A 19409-nucleotide genomic window follows, 5' to 3' on the forward strand; every position below is an offset into this window, starting at 1 on the left:
ACCACTGATTTGCTTCATTTCTGTTGCCCTCTGCCTTGAAAATCCTTTGCAAACTTCTGCCATTGTGTAGACTTCATTATCTGGTCTCTAGTATCAGGCTTCACTTGTAGATGTAGCTTTAGTGACTCAGTCTTCAGCTCAATATATTTACTGTGAAACTACTAAACTTAAATGTAAAACAGAAGACAAAAGAAAAGTCATTGGTCCAAATATTCCAGGGAGTTTTATTTCATCAGGGACAAATTCAAACAACTATAGCATTACTTTGAAGTTAACAGCAACATTTTTATTTCCAAAACTGCACAAAATAGGCCCTCTCACTTATCTGGCAAACAACAACAAAAAATCCCCATCTCCAGGACACAGAAGACCTCCAGTACCTCTGTTCTTTCACCAGCACTCATCAGTAGAGGAGTGCCCACACCCTTGAAAAGTGCAACTGAGACTTGTTGCAGTCGCACTTCCGTGTCAGCTAAGGTGCACAACCAGCTGTTTTGTCATTTAATGAGTAGGCAAACTCACAACAGTAGTAAAATGCCCCCATTTTGGGGCTATAGGTATACAGTGTCCACAAACCCAACACATTGGTTTTTATAGCATTTATTATTATCAACTTACTGTCCATTTAAATGAATCAAATGAAACTTGACACATGACATAATAGTCTTGCCCTTCAACACTGTGAGCAAGTTAGTTATTGTAGCCTCTTGAAGCTTCGTCAGCCAGAAGCATGAATCCGTCCCTTACACAGGCCAGCATCACAACTCACAGGGAATACGGATACTTGACGCAATCATTGGTAGATTTGTGGATATTTGTTTCGAAGCAGACAGCTGTATCAAAGAAGTCGGATAGAGGAGTGTGCTATTGTACGGTTTGTGTCATTTGATTAAGAAGTAAAGAGAAGTTGAAGGTCTGATTTTGCTTTCGGTGAGCCGTGTGCGCTCAGGGTTGGCTCTGGATGTGTCTGCGCAGCTCCTGGGCTTTATCCCTCAGATCGGGTCTGCTGTCGGACTGCAGCGTGGACAGAGAGCGCTGCAGCTGCTCCCGGCTCTTCACAGACACACAGTCCCACTGCTCGCTCTCTGTTAATGCCACATCAATATTTCATCAGTAACACCCAACAGTCTATGATGTGCTTAAGTACAATCACATACATTAAGACTTCAACAGCAGTTATAGTGGATCTTTATAAATGTGTTTGCGTTGTTAAAAAGACATGGCAGCTGGCACATTACAGGAAAGTAATTCTACATATCTCTAATATCAGTCATAAATAAAAGAAACAGGAAACGGGCTTTGCATTTACTAGAAGAGTCGAGTTTAAAGGTGGCAGTACTTGGAGCTCTGAGACGATGACAGTGTTGACATTTACCATTTTAGTTTAGCATGTTAGCAGTTAACATTTGCCCGGTATCAGACACTATGCAGTGAAGCATGATGGGAAAATCCTCACAGACATTTAAATATAAACCAAAGTATTCCACAAACTAATAATTTAACCAGAGCAATCCAGACATTAAGTCTACAATGTAACCATTATGACCTCATGGTGGTGCGAGAGGAAAAGTCAAGGGATCACCAATAATCAAGATCATTGGGATCTCTGTGTTCCTATGTCCACACTACTATACTACACAGTCTGCCTGGAAAAGATTTACTACGCTCAAATGCATAGTACGAAAATGCCAGGATGTCTGACTACAGTGGGATTTCCTGCACAAGTTAAATCAAATACATCACGAATTTGAACAGTTTAAAAGCTAATTTAGCAAAAGAGCCTGCGATGGTCAAAGTTTAAGGCGCAAAATTCGTATGTTCTAAATATATATATATATATATATATATATATGCTGCATGAAACAGTGCAGACTTTATAAGGGCAGCTGTACTAAATACTTAAAGTTAAAAAGACAGAGTATGCAGTTTGGAACACAGCCGCTGTTGAGGAATGGTGAATGCATGCACAAAATCCAATATTTGTTGGGATATTCCAGTGTGGACTAAACAGAGAGTGGCAGTCAGTAGGACTGCAAAAAAACAAAACAAAACATGTCCTACTCAAACTTGCTCATTGCCAATTACATTATTGAAAATGCCTAAAAATAAATGATTATACAGTTCAATAACCAGAAAAGCAACCTTGTGTGTCCTTCACATCACAACGTATTTACACGACTGCACACAGTAAATGCTTACCTCCGGTTCGTTTCACGATCAGATCAACAACTGACAAGGCCTCTGTTCTCACAGAGGAGTAACTTTTGTTTTCTGAAAAGAAAAACAACACAAAGATTGTGAGTCAATGCGCACACATATTACACTATAATTCAATTTGAAGTAGTGAGGTCCTTACCTAAAGGATATGTGAGAGCAGCACAGGTGTCTGTGAGGATCTGTGACAACGCACTGACGTCCTCAGTGCCTTTCTCAAGCAGCAATAATCTGGAAAGAATTAAATCATTTTAATTGATGTTTTTTTTAATGAGCAAGTCGTGGGTCAGAGTGAATTTTAACACACTAACAACAAGAAATTTGTTTGGTCCTTACCCTTGGAAGTATGCCTTCATGGACTGTAGAACAGCAAGCTGGACTTTCCAGGTGCTCAGTTTGAGTTTCTCACACATTAGACTGCACACCTCCACCTGGAAACGTGCTACATACAGAGTGTTGAGAACGTTACTGGATGATGGACACAGCAGCCCACCCTCATTTCCAGGCAATGTTGTAGAGAGAACTATTGAGTATTATAATAGTTGTGCCCTCAGCAACATATGAGTGAACAAGAGAAATACAAAGGTGGTATTCAGATGTAGCTTCTATCATTTCAAACACAGTCAGTCCTAATTAGTGAACAGCAATCAAGGTGAATGATAAGTACAGCAACATATGGACCTAGAAATGTCATGAAATTGACAAAATGGAAAATGCAACCAATACATGTGTGAAGAAACATACAAATACTTTATCTATTTTGTGACTCTCAGGGTGATCTGTCACTGACAAACCATCCAACATCTACTGTGACTTGTACTCCAAGTAACTATGCAAGAAACCGTCTAGTTTTGACAAGTTTTATAAGCTGCACCTATCACTAATGGATGTACAAGCCAAGTGTTTAACCTTTACATATTGCCGTGGGTGCACATTCAAGGTTTAAACGAGCACATGTGGTCTGCCACATGAGCAGAAACTGCAAAATTGAGTCACATGTCGAGCAGGAAGATCTGCTCAAACCTTACGATATAATATATGTGCAGGATTGTGTCCAGGATTAATAGTTTACTACAAACAAAGTACAACAAGTCAAAATTAGTGTTCTGCGTAGATGACATTCTTCGGGGTTTATACATATTACTAATCTGGCTAACATGTAAAACAGTGGTTCAGTTTAGTCCCTTCTTCAGACAGGCTGGAACTTACCCTGAGTCTGTGGGTTTCTAGGCCAAGTCTTTCCAAGAGTCTCAAAAGCACAAAGCACAGCTTCAGTCTGCAGCTCTTTCTCCTTCACGTCTTTGTCATCATCATCATCCTCCAGCGACCTCGGGGACGCACCACCACTCTCTGGACAGCTCTGTTAGGAAATGATGAAGACAGACTGAGCGCCATTAAAAGTCTTCAGGTGGTAGCAGTAAATGTAGAGCAGACGGGGTCTGACCTTCTTGATCAGAGGGAAAAGGATCTCTGTCATGTCGCTGAACCGGTCCTCCTGGCTGCTATGGAGCACATCTCCAGCACAACGCAGAGCCGCCATTTTGTACACCAGACTTTCCTTGCGACATTCCTTTAGCACGACCTCCAACACCTCAGAGATGGTGGGTTGGCCGCTGCAAGGCTTCTGTAGCTCTGCACTAAAAGCCAGATTGAGAACAGAAGTAATAAAGTATAAAAGCCAGTAAATGAATGTCAAGTTTCAAAGAAAAAGTTGCGGAGGACATTTTACCTGCATTTAGACACTACTGATCCGATGGCTTTCAACAGCTCCTCCTGGAACCAACCAGAAAAAAGTAAATATGGAACCAAAATTCAGTTTCTAACAAATCTATTTACTTCATATTTTGGTCTCCAGGTGTATTTGCAACCATTACCTTGCCAGCCCATGTGCGCCCAGATAGTCCCTGTATTAAAGCTGTTAGAACCAAGCCGAGGTGTGGCGCCACCAATGAGCCCGTCTGTTCCTTGGCAACGGTTGCCATGGCAGCTGCACCTTGAGCCTTCATCTTCCAGGATTGGGACTGCAGTGCTTTTTGCGTGATGGCGATCAGCTCGGTCATGTACAGTCTGATGCCTCCAAAGCTTCCTGATAGTAAAAAAAAAAAAAAAAAAAAAAAGAGTTTAAAGACTTAAAAGTTCCCATTGTCACAGTGACAGAAGTATAAATATACAGTGTATTTAAAGCTAAAAAGATTAGCCAGCTATCATTTTGTTTCTGTCATGTTCCTCACAAAAAATGCAAACTACTCCTGGTTCCACTTTGTAAAATATGAGGCTACTGCAATTCACTTCCCCACGGACTAGTGTGAAGTGTGATTCTTTTGTTCTTACAAATTGCCATTTTTACACTATTTTTGACATTTCACAGACTCAGTAATTAGGCAATTCATTAAAATAATAATAATAATAATCAGAAGGTTGATCAAAAAGGTGCACTTCTTATTTATATGATATTGGTGTTCTCTACCTGGGACGTTCTCCTGCCACACCTCAGCCCACAGCGTGGCATCATGGCTCTCTCCTTTCTCCTCATCGGGACCTGGCGCCTGATGCATACCCAGGAAGGCCAGTGGAAGAGCCACTCCTGCATGGCCCTTCAGCACGTCTGGACTGTAGTGGCTGATGGCATGCACTGTCAGCGCACATGAAGACTTGTACACAGGCTCTGAGTGCAGGACAAAAGAGTGAGACAGTGAGGACAAATGGAAAGCAGAAGAGCATGCAGTCTGAAATACGCTATTTAGTTATGATTGCTCTGATTTTACAAGTTAGAGATATTTGATATTTTTACTCTCTCACCCTCTTTCTCCAAATACCAGGTGTTGAGCTTCAGTAGTAGTTTTTCCACACTGCTGTCTTTTGCTGTCTGGTGGGAAAAAGACACACGTCTTAATGGTTTGTGAGAATGACTTTAACAAACATTCTTAATCAGTCAGTGAGAAAAACCTCTGGTGTAATTATTGCCATAAAAGTACACGTTAAACTTGGTGCTTACCCTGACTAGGTGCCCCAAAGCAAAGGCAAATGATTTCTGGACTACAGTGCTTCTGTCATGGATACCGTTCAGCAGGGCACTCATCAGTTTACCTGGAAATGCCAACAATACCCTTTATTATTAGTTTGCTTACACTAAACACATTCCACCAAGAGATGAAAAGCTGGACCATACCTGAGTATGGGCTGAGGTCCTGGGGACACTGCACTGTGAGGGAGACAATTACACTAGCACAGCCACCCTAGGAAGAAGAGTAGGAACACATCAGACCGCCAACATCTTTGTGAACATTACAGTGGAACAGACAGACATGAGAAAAACAGATCAGCTGATACAGGGGGACACAAAGAAACGGGAACTATTTAACAATCCAATAAAAACAAGAGTTTATTCATAGTAATTGAAACCTTAAAACATGCCATTTAAGAAACAATGATGGAATTCTCACTTTTTAAAAATGACTTCCTGTAGATGGCGTCCTCCTGTACGAATGCATTGTTGAAATCTGCTGTTGAGATTCCTCACTGACCGCTGCAACATCTCAGCTTGGATACTGTGAATTTCATCCTGAATTCTCTGTTTTAACTCATCCAGAGTTCTTGGTCGAGTCGTGTACACTTTACTCTTGAGATAGCCCCAGGTAGATTTCAAGAATGCATTCGTACAGGAGGACGCCATCTACAGGAAGTAACTTTTAAAAAAATGAAAATTCCATCATTGTTTCTTAAATGGCGTGTTTTAAGGTTTCAATTACTATGAATAAAATATTTTTCTTCCATCACTCTTGGTTTTATTGGATTGTTAAAAAGTTCCCGTTTTTGTGTGTCATCCTGTAGAAAACTGGTTGATATGAACATGCACAGAAAACGGCAATCAAAGCATGAACTCATGACTACAGAACTACGCCTTACCTTGGTGCCCAAACCTATTCCACTCTTCAGCAGCTCACAGAGTCTGGGAACCAGCTCTCCCAGCACAGAAACATCGAGGTGCTGCAGACACTGAACACAGGGACACATGTTTTGTAAAACCTGAAATCTCCAATTCTTTCCTGTAACACTTAGAAACTGCATAAAAATTCAAAGTTCAAAGATATTAGTAACTGACAATCAATAATAATTGCATTTTTTTTACCATGTTTATGGTCTCCATCATTGGAGAGGACTTGGCAGCACTCAGCCTGGCAGCATCCATGGCACTCTGGAGAGCCAGAAAGAATACAACATCGTGACGATGTCAACTTTAATTTGCAATACATTTACATTGGTTAGGATGCAGTAGGTGGCTGAGGTTACCTTTTCCTGCTCTGTGGCTCTGAGACTGAGGTAGTTAAGGACCTGAGGCTCCAGGGTGCTCAGGGCCTCCAGCAGGGCCGGGATCAAACGGGAAGCGTGAGGCTTTAGTCTGGCACCGGCAGTCTTACTAATCTTCACCAAGGTCTGGATGCTGAAGGGATGAGATTAGTTGAGAGAGAGCAATGCAGACAAATGGCACAAAACTGCAGAGTGGTAATGTGGTGACTGGATGATGAACAAACGAAGCCATACTGCTCAACATCATGTCATATTACAACAGCAAATGTCTTATTAACTTTGTCATTTAGCTAAATTACAAGTTCAATGGCTGACAAAAGATAAGATATGATAAATAAATTGGCAAAGAATTACAAATACTGGATGAAACATTACCTAATTGAAATCAGATCTCTTATGTCAAATGTAGGTTTACTATAAGCTGCTAAGCATCAGGTTTAATTTTGCTGTGGTTTGACAAAAACAACAGAAACTCAACTTTCAAGCTCCAAAAAGTTACATTCGAACCCAGTTTACCATCATCCCATTGTGCTAAAATTGTTTATTTACTCATATCAGTTATATTTAACTGACAAACATAGAGCACAAATTGCATCGATACAAGCAACTTGAGAATAATGCCACACAGGAAAAGCCAGACCACATTCATGGATGTTACCTGAGCGCGCGAACCTCGGAGACATTGCTAACAATGCCTTTTTCTAGCAGGGTGGGTAAAATCACTGCCACAGTTCTCTGGGCTGCAGAGCCTGTGGACTCACACATACGAGTGCACACCTGGACAGAGACAGAGAGCGGTGAAGGACACGTACATGCTTACACACACAAATACAAACATATACACAAAAACAAGTGGCGTGGAAAGACTGTCCTACCTTACTGAGTGTTTTCAGAGTGAGGTCTGCAGCCTTCCTCACAGATTCCTGAAAGGAAACGAGAAAAAGTCAAAATCACGTAGCAAAATCTTGACAAAACTGAATCTATGCTTGTAATAAATTTACAGTTATTCTACCATATGACGTAAATGCCATCTACTTAGGTGTGAGATTTTACAGTGTGTCAGAAATAATGCACACAGTCAAATTTACTCCTCTTATGTCAGGTGAACGAAACAAACGCTGATTTCAGATTTGTCCTTCTCACCTTGATGTCATCAAGGACTCTGAACAGAGTCTCCCACATCTCTGCCAGGTGATCAATGAGGTCATCAGCCTGACGACCACGAATCAGGTCATTCAAGGCCAGACAGCTGGAGAAAAAAAAAGTCCATTTATCAAACACAGCTTCTGGATTTTCACATCATAAAGTTAAGCCATAGATCACACATCTTTTCTGAACAAGTAGCAGTGAACACAACAGAAGTATAAGGTGACATACAAGATTGCATAATTACAAGGATCACATTGCAATGGTTGTTTTAATTACAATAGTTACTACAGTTGCAGTGGTTCAGGGCCATTACAAAGGACTTTAAAAGGAATTTGGAATACAAGTTAATTATACCCTGAATAAATCCCACATAATCTTACAGCACATTATAAAGACCTCTGTAAAATACTTTCTGCAGCAAGCAAGAAAGTCATTAAACCCTTCAAGCACCACATTATGGTAAGACCCTGTTACTGGATAGCTATTGTGTTGCTGTTTCAATACAAATTTAGCTTGAAATAAAGAAGAAATCTGGTCCAATAAAAGCATTGAATGAAAATTAAATACCCCCTCACACAGTCAGTGGTCAATCTTAGTAATCTTTACCTTCAGGAGTTTTATATTTAGTGTTGGTATTGATATTGTACCTTGATTCACGCACTCTCCAGGTGTTACTGGTCAAGTTGGAAATGACATCCTGCAGGATCTCCTTAAGATACTTATCAACCTGGAATAAGCAAACATGCACACACTTCTTCTTACAGTAACTTTCTTTTATATTCATTCATTTCTGCAAGTCTGTATTTCCGTGCATGTACTGCGTATGTACAAGCATCAGCTCCTACCAGGGTCTTATCAGTGACCAAGGCATCCCAGATGCTGGTCATGGCCTGACGAATGCTCAGATTGGGATCAAACTGGTAGCGGTACAGACGAGGCACTAACTGGGGCAGGAATGGAGCCAGCTGCTCCCCGGCCTTAGCTGCGATCATGTGAAAACCAAAGGCTGCTCCCTGAAAGGACAAGTCAGGTCAGTTTTTGAGCAGGCAAGCTCAAAAACTCACAGGGCCACATGTCATGGATGTAAAAAGTGAACGAGTACGAGAACGATACCTTGCGTGAGTTCCACATGGCATGGTGATTGGCTAAGTTCATAAACTTGTACACAAGATCTGGTTGGTTCAGGTCGCTGGCAAGTGAACAGAGCTCCTTGTATGTTGATAGACTGTGACTGCCGAGAACCATCAGTATGTGTGGTATAGAAACAAAAGAGAGAAGAAGGCCAATTTGTACAAAGTGAACCCATAAAAACACGCTCACTGAATTCTAGCTCATTTGTAATCTTTTAGTTATACCTTGACTGAAATGAGTAACCAAAGTCTACCAATGGCGACTTACCCGTCAGGTGTTTTCCCCAAACCTTCTCCTTGGAACACCTCTGTATCTTCTGAGACCGCATGCCTCACTCTGTTAGCAAAGACAAATAAGCATGTCATGATATTCTCACGCAGCAAAAATGTCCCATCCCTACTTCTTCTCCACTCGAGAAGCAATAGTGCAGCATGCTAATTGTTTTTCATTTCACTCCCTCCAACTTTGCTCAACCGTCCACTCACCTTTTGCCAGTCATGAGGGTTTCCACGAGGGTGGACACCAGTTCCTGCTGGTCCCCCTCTCCTCCCATCTCATAGACAAGACCAAGGCCTTTAGATGCCACATCCTGACTCAACTCTAGATAAAGGACAAAAAAGAGGCGTCTGGTTTTTTTGTAATGTTGCAAAGGTATATTTAGCAAGCAGAAGCTGCTGTATGTGATGAGCAGATCAAAGAATCAAGTTAGGCTGGATTTTCATCTTACCATCAGGGTCTGAGAGAATGGAGATAAATGCAACTTGAATCTCCTTCAAATGGGACTGTGGGAGCAAAGGAAGAAGCAGCAAATTATTTGTATTTCTAACGAAAGTGCCATACATTGAATCAGTCCAGTGATTGTGCAACAGTTGATGACCAAAAAAAAAAGTCTGAAACCAAAGAGGACAGTGTCAGTGTGAAATTATAGAGAAAAAAACCACAACTTGAGGCTGTATAGATTTTTTTTAACACCTGACCATGTCAATTTAAAACAAAGGCTGAGTTAAGCTCTTATATGGAAGAAGAAAAACAAACAAAAAAGTTTTGAAATAGCAGTTTACACTATTTTGTCCTTTGATCTGTAACATTTTATATCTTAATATTCAGAACTTACGGCTCTAAAATATACGCACCGTAATTTCCTTGTGTTGGCTGAATTTCTTAACCAGGGAGAGCAGCCAGATGCAGGCTGCCTGCCGGACGTGGGGGTTCTGGCTGGGTATATACCTGGACAGGACGGAGTTGAGGACCCAAGGAACCACATCATTGTTTTTCACATCTACCAGGGAGAGGAAGAAGGTGGAAATGATGTGAGGCTAAAATCAGGATTCTTAATTTTCTTGAAGCATTTTATATTTAGATAAAAGTGGACTGTTGCATTTAAATGTATGCTAAGGCAAATAACATTTTTACACGTAACATCTGATTAATAGCAATGCAGAGTTATAGCACTATTATAATGCAAGCTATGACAAATCTGATCACTTGGTAGACTGCAGCAAGGAAAGCCGTCATTAACACATGCTTGGAAATTATATAAAATTTGTGTGAACTTGAGAAAATAACCCAATTCATTATTAGTCATAATTCCTCTCCGCTTCTTTGAAGAATGTACAAACTTGTACTCACTGTGTGGCGGGCTGTACTGGTCCTCAGTGCAGGTCCATGGGTCCCTGGCAGCTCCAGAACTGGTCCCTATTGCAGCACTGGTGATGGCCTCTCCGACTGTGAACTGCAGTTCCACCTGCTTGGCCTAAAAAAAAGAAAAGTAGCAAAAATAAAGTGATACATGCTGTCACTAATAAGGCAGAAATGAATGGAGACATTATCTCGTCTGTGCTAGCACAAATACCTACTTCAGCTAGACATGTTAATACATCTTCCTGAAAGTTCAAATGTCAAAAGAACTGTATCCACATGTTTCTAAATCAGAACCTTTCAATCAGATCTAATTTAGCTTAAATATGGCCTAAGCTTCGGAAGGAATTCGCTCTTGTAAAACCTCCACACTGCTAATGTGAATACAGCCTTCCATCAGTGTGTTTCATACCTCTACAGAGTCCATGAGTCCCTGCAGCAGCTTCTTCTGGTGAGGAAAGTCTCCATCTCCGACTGGTAGGTAGCCCAAGGTCATGATCGATCGTTCCTTCATCTGGAACACATGCATGAAAAAGACAGATGAAAAACAAAGCTGAAGGTCTGATGTCTCTTCAAATTATAGGGCATGAATACATATAAGTACAGTGTGCACTACGGATGAACTGTCACTGAGCTGAGTCTCGCTGCAGTCACTTCTCCTACTAAGAGTTCCAGGTCACCTTTGTGCTCTCCTTGCCAGAGGGAATGCGAGCCAGCAGGTTCTCCACAGTAGAGAGTTTGGTGAAGCCGTCACCCTCTGCAGGGATCAGCAGGGGGCCATTCCGCCCAATTTCTCCCAGAGCTGTGCAGGCTGCTACAGCCAGCAGTGCACTGCTGCTGTCCAGGAAGGAACCTGGATAGACATGCACACAAACACTTGAGTGAGTGAAAACATAGAGGTTGAAGCAAATTATTTGGCCTTAATTTGTATTCGATTATTACAAGGAGATAAAAAAGTGAAACTATTTTGTTTACATCGAGCATCAGAATTTACAGAAATAAATAACAATTAAACATCAACATAAATGTACTGTACTCTACCAAGTCGATAAAAGTACAAAATGAAAGAAATTCATCCAAAATATTCAAATACCGATTGTCTTAGTGGCCATGGCAACAAGTTCATCATCGTTCTTGGAGGTGATGCTCATTTGCTGCCCTGTGTGGTGTGTAGAGTCACAAGAGGCAGCAGCTTTCTTCCTGCTCATGTTCCTTCCCACCATGTAGCCGAGAGCCAAAATGGCGCCATGCTGAGTCTCAGGACTCTGTGATTCAATAAAACCAACGCACATTTATGCAGGGGAAATATGCACAAGCTTTCAAGCACCGTGTCCACACAAAGAGGCATACATACGTGGTTGTCTTTGGTGATTTTGATCAGGTTTTGCACAGCAGTTTGCAGCTCATTGCCAGTCATGGTGGAAATCACTAAAGCATACAGCTGGGCTGCCAGCTCCCTCATGTCCTCTTTGTTTGTGTTCATCAGACTCTGGAGAGAAATACCTGTTAGTACAGCTAACCGTACTGTTAATCATGAAATGTGCATTAGCTTACTGCTTTTACAACAACACAGGACAGCTTAGTGGCAGGGATAATTGTTTAGTGGTGCTGATATCTGTACCACTCATGAAATTACAAATGCCCACATGGAACTGTCTCCATCCCTCATCCAAGTAAACACAAACAACATACTCACTTTAATCCAGTCAATCTTATCTGCAAATCTGGGAGCCAGTTTCTCTGGGCAAACAGACACCACCTCCAGCAAACAGTACATAACAGGGATTCCTGTTAAGAAATTGTGATGCACTATAAAAACAATCACTTAAAAAAATTAAAGTAATACCTAAAAATTTATAAAGATTTCTTCAATGAGAACAAATTTGCGTCAAGTATAAAATCACAGAAAGTTCTCAGAAGACATTTCAGCATATTAAAGTCACTGCGAATAGGACTGTTATTAAAATCATTAAGATGCAACCTGACAACACTCCCTACTCTGCAGATTCTGGCTCATAGCAGTGAATAGAAATTACATGAAAACCTAAAAATCACTTCACCTAGACTCCATGATAATTTTAGAACCATGTGTTTCAGAAAAGCAGCCTGGCTTTTCTTACCTCCTACGGCAGACAGGAGCTGCTGCAGAAGATCCATGTAGACGTGTACAGGATTTGACTCGGAGCCTTTTGACACTGAGGGCTGAGGTTCAGAGGACAGCAGCGTGTGGACGTATCGGCCGATGGCTGGAGCATCATCCTGCATGTCTGACAAGCGTGTGGACATGGGCGTGGCTCCAGCACTGTGGGCCAAACACATCCTCAGGTACAACATGATCTGAAAAAAAAATAAAAACAGGAAAAAAGATATGAAACGGATACTTATGCAAGACTTAGCACCACAGAAAGCAAACTCACTTCTCCATAGACACACAGTGAATTTGCAAAGTCATCCAATGGGAATATTACTGGATACAACCGGGTCAAAATCAATAATGTTTACCTCCCCAAATGCAGATGGGTTGAAAGGAATTGTTGAGGTTCCAACGATGTACTTAGCTGGAGACTTGATCCTCTGTGCTGCCTAATATGACAAGAGTAGAAAGATTTGAGAATCCATATCTCCCCAAAAAGCGGCCACATTGTTACCCGAGTGTATTGCTGCCAAGAGAATAAAAAAGCTGTGCAGAGCCTCACTTTTTCCTGGACATAAGCCACCATGTCAGGAAAGGAGGGCATCGGCTTCGGTCCCTCCTTCTCTGAGCTCCGAGTAGGAAAAGCCCTCAGCACCCTCTGGGCCTCTCCAGACACCTCTTCTCTTCTAAAACACAAAAAGCCAACACACTTTATCTTTTCCTCCGCGCCTACATGCACAATAACCACCAATGTTCAGCTTATTTGTAACACAAATGCTTTTGAGACTCACTGTGATGCCGAATGTGTATCAGCGTTTGTTTGTTTTTTTGGCCATTTTACAGAACTTCACTGTCTTTTTGGAACTTACGGATCTCCAGCAGCCAAAAGCAGCAGGTATCTTGATGGCACATGATCAGGAGCAAACACGGTGCTGGCAAACTTCATGGCCACCTGGCGAACCTGCACCTCCGGCTGTGCCAAAAGAATGCTTGATTAGCCTCGTGTCTAGTTACTAAACTGGTCAAAACGGTGGCTTTAAACAAACCAAATACCTACTCTGCCTGTGTCCACTCACCTTTCCAATGTACGCAGCCACCAGGGCCTCCATCAGGTTCAGCAGTGCCCCCTGTAGGTTGGCATAAGCTCCAACCATCATGGACAAAGCCTCCTGAATGGCAAGACGGACATCAGGCTCCTCCTGAAGAAGAAAACAGATTTTTAGAAATATTAACACCACATACACAAGGGTCCTCTCCAAAGAAAGTAAATATTATATGATAAACTACATTTGCTCATATACTGTAATGTGTTTGTTGTCTGGTGGGTAGTTTAGATTATTTTACCTACCTTGCACATGGACTCAAAAAACTGCTGCACTAGTGCAATATCCTTCGTGAAGAGCTGTGGCATGCGACTAGAACAGAAAATATAAAAGTTAGAATTGCTTTTATTCTTAAAATCCCACATGAATTTGGTAATCTTTAAGAAAAACGTGAAATATTTTATTATACCTGGACAGTTTTCCAACGGCAGAGTAGGCAACACACAGCAATTTAGGATCCTGCAAAGACAAACGTGGTTTGTTTGTAGGTATAAATCTAACTAAAGCATATGAAGCACAGTTTGTGCGTGTGCTGGTGCTTGTAGTTTACCTCCTTGTACTCATTGATGAGTTTGGTAAGACCATTAAGCAGCATTAGTCCCAAAGGCTTATTAGTGTCAGGGCATCTGGAAAAAAGGGATGAAAAGATATCAAAATCAGCATTTCAACATAAAAACCCACTCAGAAAAGAAATGTGTCTCGGTGGCTTCCGCACAAAAAAAGCGCAGTGAACACGTCTTACACCATGCAGATGTGATGGACAAACTGTAAAGTGAGAGACAGCAGTTTGTTGTTGGTGTTGGCTCCAAACAGACCATCATACACCACCTACAGAGGAAAGAGCATGGCTGTTCAACTCACTGGAGGAGTTATTTTAATTTACTAGACAAAGCATAACTGGATTAAATAAGCATTTCCTAACACTACAAATGAAATAATTACTGTAAAATCAAGAATCTGAAGATATACCCACAAGCATATACAAAGATCATACCTGGATGTTCGCTGGAAAGCACTCTGCAGCCAGGCGTGACCGTAGAAGATGTGGTAGGATCTTCAGTTTGACTCTTGTGCTTACCGGCTCATGTTTCAGCTCTTGCTTCACATTACCGCCCTGCAGTACGTAGTGTTAAGTAGTTATGTATTTCAATAAATGACAACACCCACGGAATATCTTTTCAGATTAAACATTGGGTTTACAGACCTTTGTTTTTAGAGGGACATCCCCGAGATACACCTTGAACATCTTGTTGATAATTAGAGGATTGTTCCAGTCAATGATGCTGGAATATATGAAAAAAATAAACAACTACATTACTAATGATGTGAAAAAAAGTTGACACTTTCAGCATTTCTGTTGGATGTATGTAGATTCGGCTCATTAGCCTGATGCAGTTTTATGATTAGCATGTTTACCTAATGAATTAGGAACGCACTGTTGAAATTACAACGTTTTGTGGACTAAGTGGGTGGCAAAGTGGATGACTTGGATAGTTGGTGAAGCACCCACCTCTGTTTGCTCTTTAGCTCCAGATCAGCTGCAGTGGCCACACTGTGTCTAGTGTCACTCGACGCCACCACCAGATGCACCACTGTTTCCACCTCTGGGACCTGCTTTGCCTCAATGAACTTCACTATGCCCAGCTTACACTGTTGAAACCAGACATGCAACAAGAAGTCGTTAGCTGATACTCAAAACAAATACAACACATTGTGCATCACCCTCCACATTCACATTTAGATCATTATGCAGCTGAGACACACAACAGCACTGAATAGCAACCAACTAAAACCTAATCATGTGTCCGCCACATGGTGGTTCGCTTTTCGCGACCGCACTGTATTGTAGATGTTTAAATTTTGTATAGCAGATTTTTCGCTATATTGCGTGATTTTGCAGTATATAGGTATTTATTTATTATTTTACAATTTTTTTGTGGTAAAATAAGCATTTTGTAGCCTAAAAAATAAAATAACAATATAAAAACGAATTATTAAAAGAATACTAAATAGAAATAAAAGGCGTAGAGTACAACATTTGGCGCTGATTGGCTCAGCGACTGTAGCATCAGCCTCCTCCGTGTCCCATGCATAGCATGCGTTTAGCATCTTGCCTTGTCCATTTCACATCGATGTCTGATCACTGCGCATAGTGCTGCTCTGTGACGTTGTGTTTTGGTGAAATTTTCGTTAAAAACAGTTTCTTTCAAGCCCTATGATGTCGATCAAAAATTTTGCGTCTTTTAAGTCTTCTGTCACCGAACCCAAGCACCAGAAGAAGAACCTTATCATTGCAGAAAAGGTGAAATTCCACGACATGCGAAAGGAAGGGAGAAGCTATGCAGCTGTAAAATATATAGAAATAATACATCGAAATAAAGAAATAAATATAAGGTTGCTACCTCGCAGATTTTCGTCTATCGTGGCGGGTTCTGGAACCTAACCCTCGCTATAGACAAGGGACCACCGTACCTCGTTTTTAAATTGAAATTTGTCTCGTAAGAATTCACAAACATATTCCTATCCCAACAGGAAAACATTTTGCCACTACTCATCCTCCAGCTTCAGCTGTTGTACCTGCTCCAACTGCTCAGCATTCCACTGGGCTTCTCCAATCACTCTCTTGGCAGCATAAACACTCATCCCAGGGGGAGGCTGGGGGAGACCCTGGCCACTCGCAGCCACTGTCCCATCTGCTGAACTGCCCTGGGAGGATGAGGGAGCAGGGCGAGTTGGAGATTCATTCAGCACAAACCTAGAAGAGGGAAAGGGGAAAGGTCAACACTGTAGCTCAAAATGCTTCAGACTAGACAGTTCATGCTCTAATTTCACTTGCTAATGTTATACTCAGACCACAGAGCTAGGACTCACCCATACGGCATTAGCAAAACATCTAACATAAACTCCAGCAGCAGGTGAACCGTCTTTGGCCTCTCAGTCAGGTTGAATGGAGAAGCATTCTTGGAGATGTCTGCAGGATACTTCATATGGTAAAGAGTGGGGATCAGCAGATGCATCAAGCTACGAGAAGAACAAGTGTAAGAAGAAGAATGGGGGAAAAAAACACACAAAACAATAAACAAACAATAAAGACACAGTAAAGTCGGGTCACCTAAAGAAGAAAGAGGTAATATAAAGGTGTCAATCAAAAATAAAAACGTGTGTGTGTGCTTGAAAAACAGACTTCTTTTCATTCAGGATTATGTTGTTACTAAATATTCTCGTGCTTCCTAAATGTTCGAGTAGACGCGCCTCTCACCTGTCCTGCTGTGGCTGCGGCTTTCCTTCCATGGCAGTGAGGAGAGTTGGGGCGAGCTCACACTGCTTTCCCACCTCCAGGCGCGGGTAGCCCATCTTAATGTAGATTATGGTGAAATTCTGCAAATAAATTTAACCATCATCACTCCAGTAACAAGCAAGTTTTAGATCAAAAGCGAAATCAGTCGAGGAACACTCACACGACCACGTGATCATGTGAACTTCAGGCATCAAAACACTGATGCATGAAAGCAAGTCAGCGCGCAAGTTATTAGTCACGATCAAATCTTGAAATGAGCAGCACAGTAGATTCTCAACAAGCATTTCACATCTCTACTCTACTAGGTTCTTACCGTAACAAAGGAGGCAGCTGCAGGGTCTTGGTACTGTACCAGCAAGGTTTCAACTGGTAGCTGAATCTTAGGTCGGCTTTTAATCCTCTTGTTCAGGTGGACCAACAACTCCATGACCTAGCAGAGAAGGGATGAAACAGATGCATCAATATGACACAAAAAAAAGATCCACCGGACGTGTTTAGGAGCCATTAGGTCAATATCAGTACTACACAATATAATGGATTCATCTGATTGTTTAAGAGAAGCCAATACTTGAATGGGAGGTTCTGATTGTATGATGCTGCAATTTATCCACATTTCTATGAGGTGTGGCGACAAAACACAAGCTCAAGAGTAATTTTAATCTCTTTGGACACAGAGATAGGCAGCATAATTCTTACTTTCTTCCGCACACCCTCCTGAACGCTGGAGAGTTTGAGGAGAACAGGAGGTAGGAACTTGGAGATAATGTCCTGTAGCTGTTCATCCGTCTCTGCATGGCCCAGGCGAAGGAACACGCGTTCCAGTTGATCTGTCAAAATACATGGAACACTTATATCAGCTCTGATGTCTCATTTTCTTGGCCGTCTTTATCACGATGCAAGAATGACCACTAAGCACATGATCATTAAACCAACAGCTCTGCCATCATGTATTTGACAACATTTTTTTCCCATGCAAATATGTGCTTACACAATATGTCTTCAACCACATGCAAAACCCAATGTGTGCGACCTTCAGCTGCATATAAAGGGAGAACAATGCCCCAAGCTTAAAATAATTTTGCATGCATTTTGCTCCAGTTTGGTTGATCAGCTCGTCCTGTCAGCTGCTGTGTTGGTGCAACCATCACCCTGCCCTGCCTTCTTCCTCCTGGCATGGCTCACCAACCAGCTAGCTCCAACAACTGACAAGACTATGCACGCAATTTGTCGTTTCACTGTTATATCACCGGCTTTTTACTACCAGAGACACGCTACGCAACTAACCCCAACTGTACTAAATCTTCAAGTTATAAACCTATACCTTAAAAGTTGTCAGGAACGGAACAATGTAAATAGCTTATGTGATAGTTTCATTTTGACCATGACTGGGCAAACGGCCTCCTGACGTTAGCAACCTAGCTAGCAGCATAGCTTAGTAGCTAGCCATCGTTCCTGTCTCAGTTTTTTTTTTAACTAAAATAAGCTTGGTCGTCATTTCAAAAACATCTTGATCGTTAAGATGGCTAAATTACGTTCTTAAGTGTGTTTCTGGAAATCACTGACGCCACATTTAAGGAAATATTAATCGCTAATAAGGCAGAAAGAAACTTACTGAGTTCATCCTGGGCAGCCATGTTTGCAGATAGTCATCAGCGACCCTCCCAGTTAGCTGAGTGTCACTGCACCCGACAGCAGAGCCACTCCTCAGCAACAACTCACACACCTCCAGTCAATCAATACACAAACACAAATCAGTCTTGTTCTGGTACACATACATTTCGCATTACAGCATCTATTTCTATATGATAAAGGCGTGTGTACGTCTACAATACACACTAATGCACTGTCACTGGTACAATAACACTATGACAGCTTTCATTTTCTCTTTTATTATATGGTACTCTGCTGTGTCATATCTATATTTATGCTACTCTTACACTAGTAGCCTATTTCATGTCATATTTATGTACGTGTAATTGCGTCAACTTGGCTGGTTGAATTGTGCATACAATCTACCCTGCAATCCTATTGGAATATGGAAGAAACTCTCATTTAATTGCCATGTCTGTTTTTATTCTACCTATTTGTGCCCTTTATCCTGCCTGTGCTTCTGATATTCTAAATATGTTCAAACTTTTACCTGAATAACACAGTCTGTGATCACACTTCCTCTCCAGAATGTAGCTATCAATCATATATCCTACGAATGAACACAATCACAGTATCGTATTCATTAACTTTTTTTGTTTTTTTGACATTAATGATACATGCTTAAATCACACATGTTCTTTATAATGGATATAATAAAGTAAAATATAGCTAAAGTCCATTTAGTTGCTTAAATCATGCTCAGATTCTTTCACTGACACTTTCAAGAGTCACTTGGAAGCTGAAATAAAACTGGCCCAACTTTTGATTCTGTTCAAGTAAATGC

At 41.3% G+C, this 19409-nt stretch overlaps 1 protein-coding gene across 2 annotated transcripts; it reads right to left on the reverse strand.

Moving 5' to 3' along the window:
* Positions 1-204: 204 nt before the first annotated feature.
* Positions 205-18673, reverse strand: ecpas (Ecm29 proteasome adaptor and scaffold). Of its 2 annotated transcripts, XM_022212884.2 has the most exons (49): positions 18588-18673; positions 17672-17802; positions 17289-17405; positions 16937-17055; positions 16549-16698; positions 16255-16432; positions 15188-15327; positions 14882-14960; positions 14672-14791; positions 14420-14505; positions 14228-14303; positions 14087-14136; positions 13923-13989; positions 13651-13773; positions 13444-13547; positions 13137-13260; positions 12943-13023; positions 12561-12777; positions 12137-12228; positions 11795-11929; positions 11534-11705; positions 11121-11293; positions 10853-10954; positions 10432-10555; positions 9936-10081; positions 9530-9584; positions 9288-9402; positions 9070-9138; positions 8785-8902; positions 8517-8684; positions 8319-8398; positions 7666-7771; positions 7398-7445; positions 7181-7299; positions 6505-6655; positions 6344-6409; positions 6121-6210; positions 5384-5450; positions 5210-5301; positions 5014-5080; positions 4682-4879; positions 4089-4300; positions 3944-3987; positions 3659-3851; positions 3424-3574; positions 2551-2656; positions 2357-2445; positions 2200-2271; positions 205-1085 (listed from the first exon to the last, which is right to left on the reverse strand). In XM_022212884.2, exons 1-49 carry the CDS (start codon positions 18607-18609, stop codon positions 946-948), a joined length of 5544 nt encoding a protein of 1847 aa, XP_022068576.2. In that variant the 5' UTR covers positions 18610-18673; the 3' UTR covers positions 205-945. The 2 variants fall into 2 exon arrangements, with proteins under 2 accessions (XP_022068576.2, XP_051801783.1); XM_051945823.1 differs by lacking the exons at positions 17289-17405; positions 17672-17802; positions 18588-18673 and having other exon boundaries at positions 16549-16658; positions 16937-17021.
* Positions 18674-19409: the final 736 nt, after the last annotated feature.

The sequence above is a fragment of the Acanthochromis polyacanthus genome, chromosome 3 (genome assembly GCF_021347895.1).
Source record: "Acanthochromis polyacanthus isolate Apoly-LR-REF ecotype Palm Island chromosome 3, KAUST_Apoly_ChrSc, whole genome shotgun sequence".
In the NCBI taxonomy this organism is placed as follows: domain Eukaryota; kingdom Metazoa; phylum Chordata; class Actinopteri; family Pomacentridae; genus Acanthochromis; species Acanthochromis polyacanthus.

What these genes read in the sequence shown, in the direction of transcription:
- ecpas (XM_022212884.2), bottom strand. Translation starts at nt 18,609, where the DNA reads ATGGCTGCCCAGGATGAACTCA. An exon ending in ATGTCCCTCTAAAAACAAAG is followed by an intron (nt 14,792 to 14,881) that starts GTCTGTAAACCC and finishes TACGTACTGCAG; the next exon opens with GGCGGTAATGTGAAGCAAGA. An exon ending in GTCCATCACATCTGCATGGT is followed by an intron (nt 14,304 to 14,419) that starts GTAAGACGTGTT and finishes CCTTTTTTCCAG; the next exon opens with ATGCCCTGACACTAATAAGC.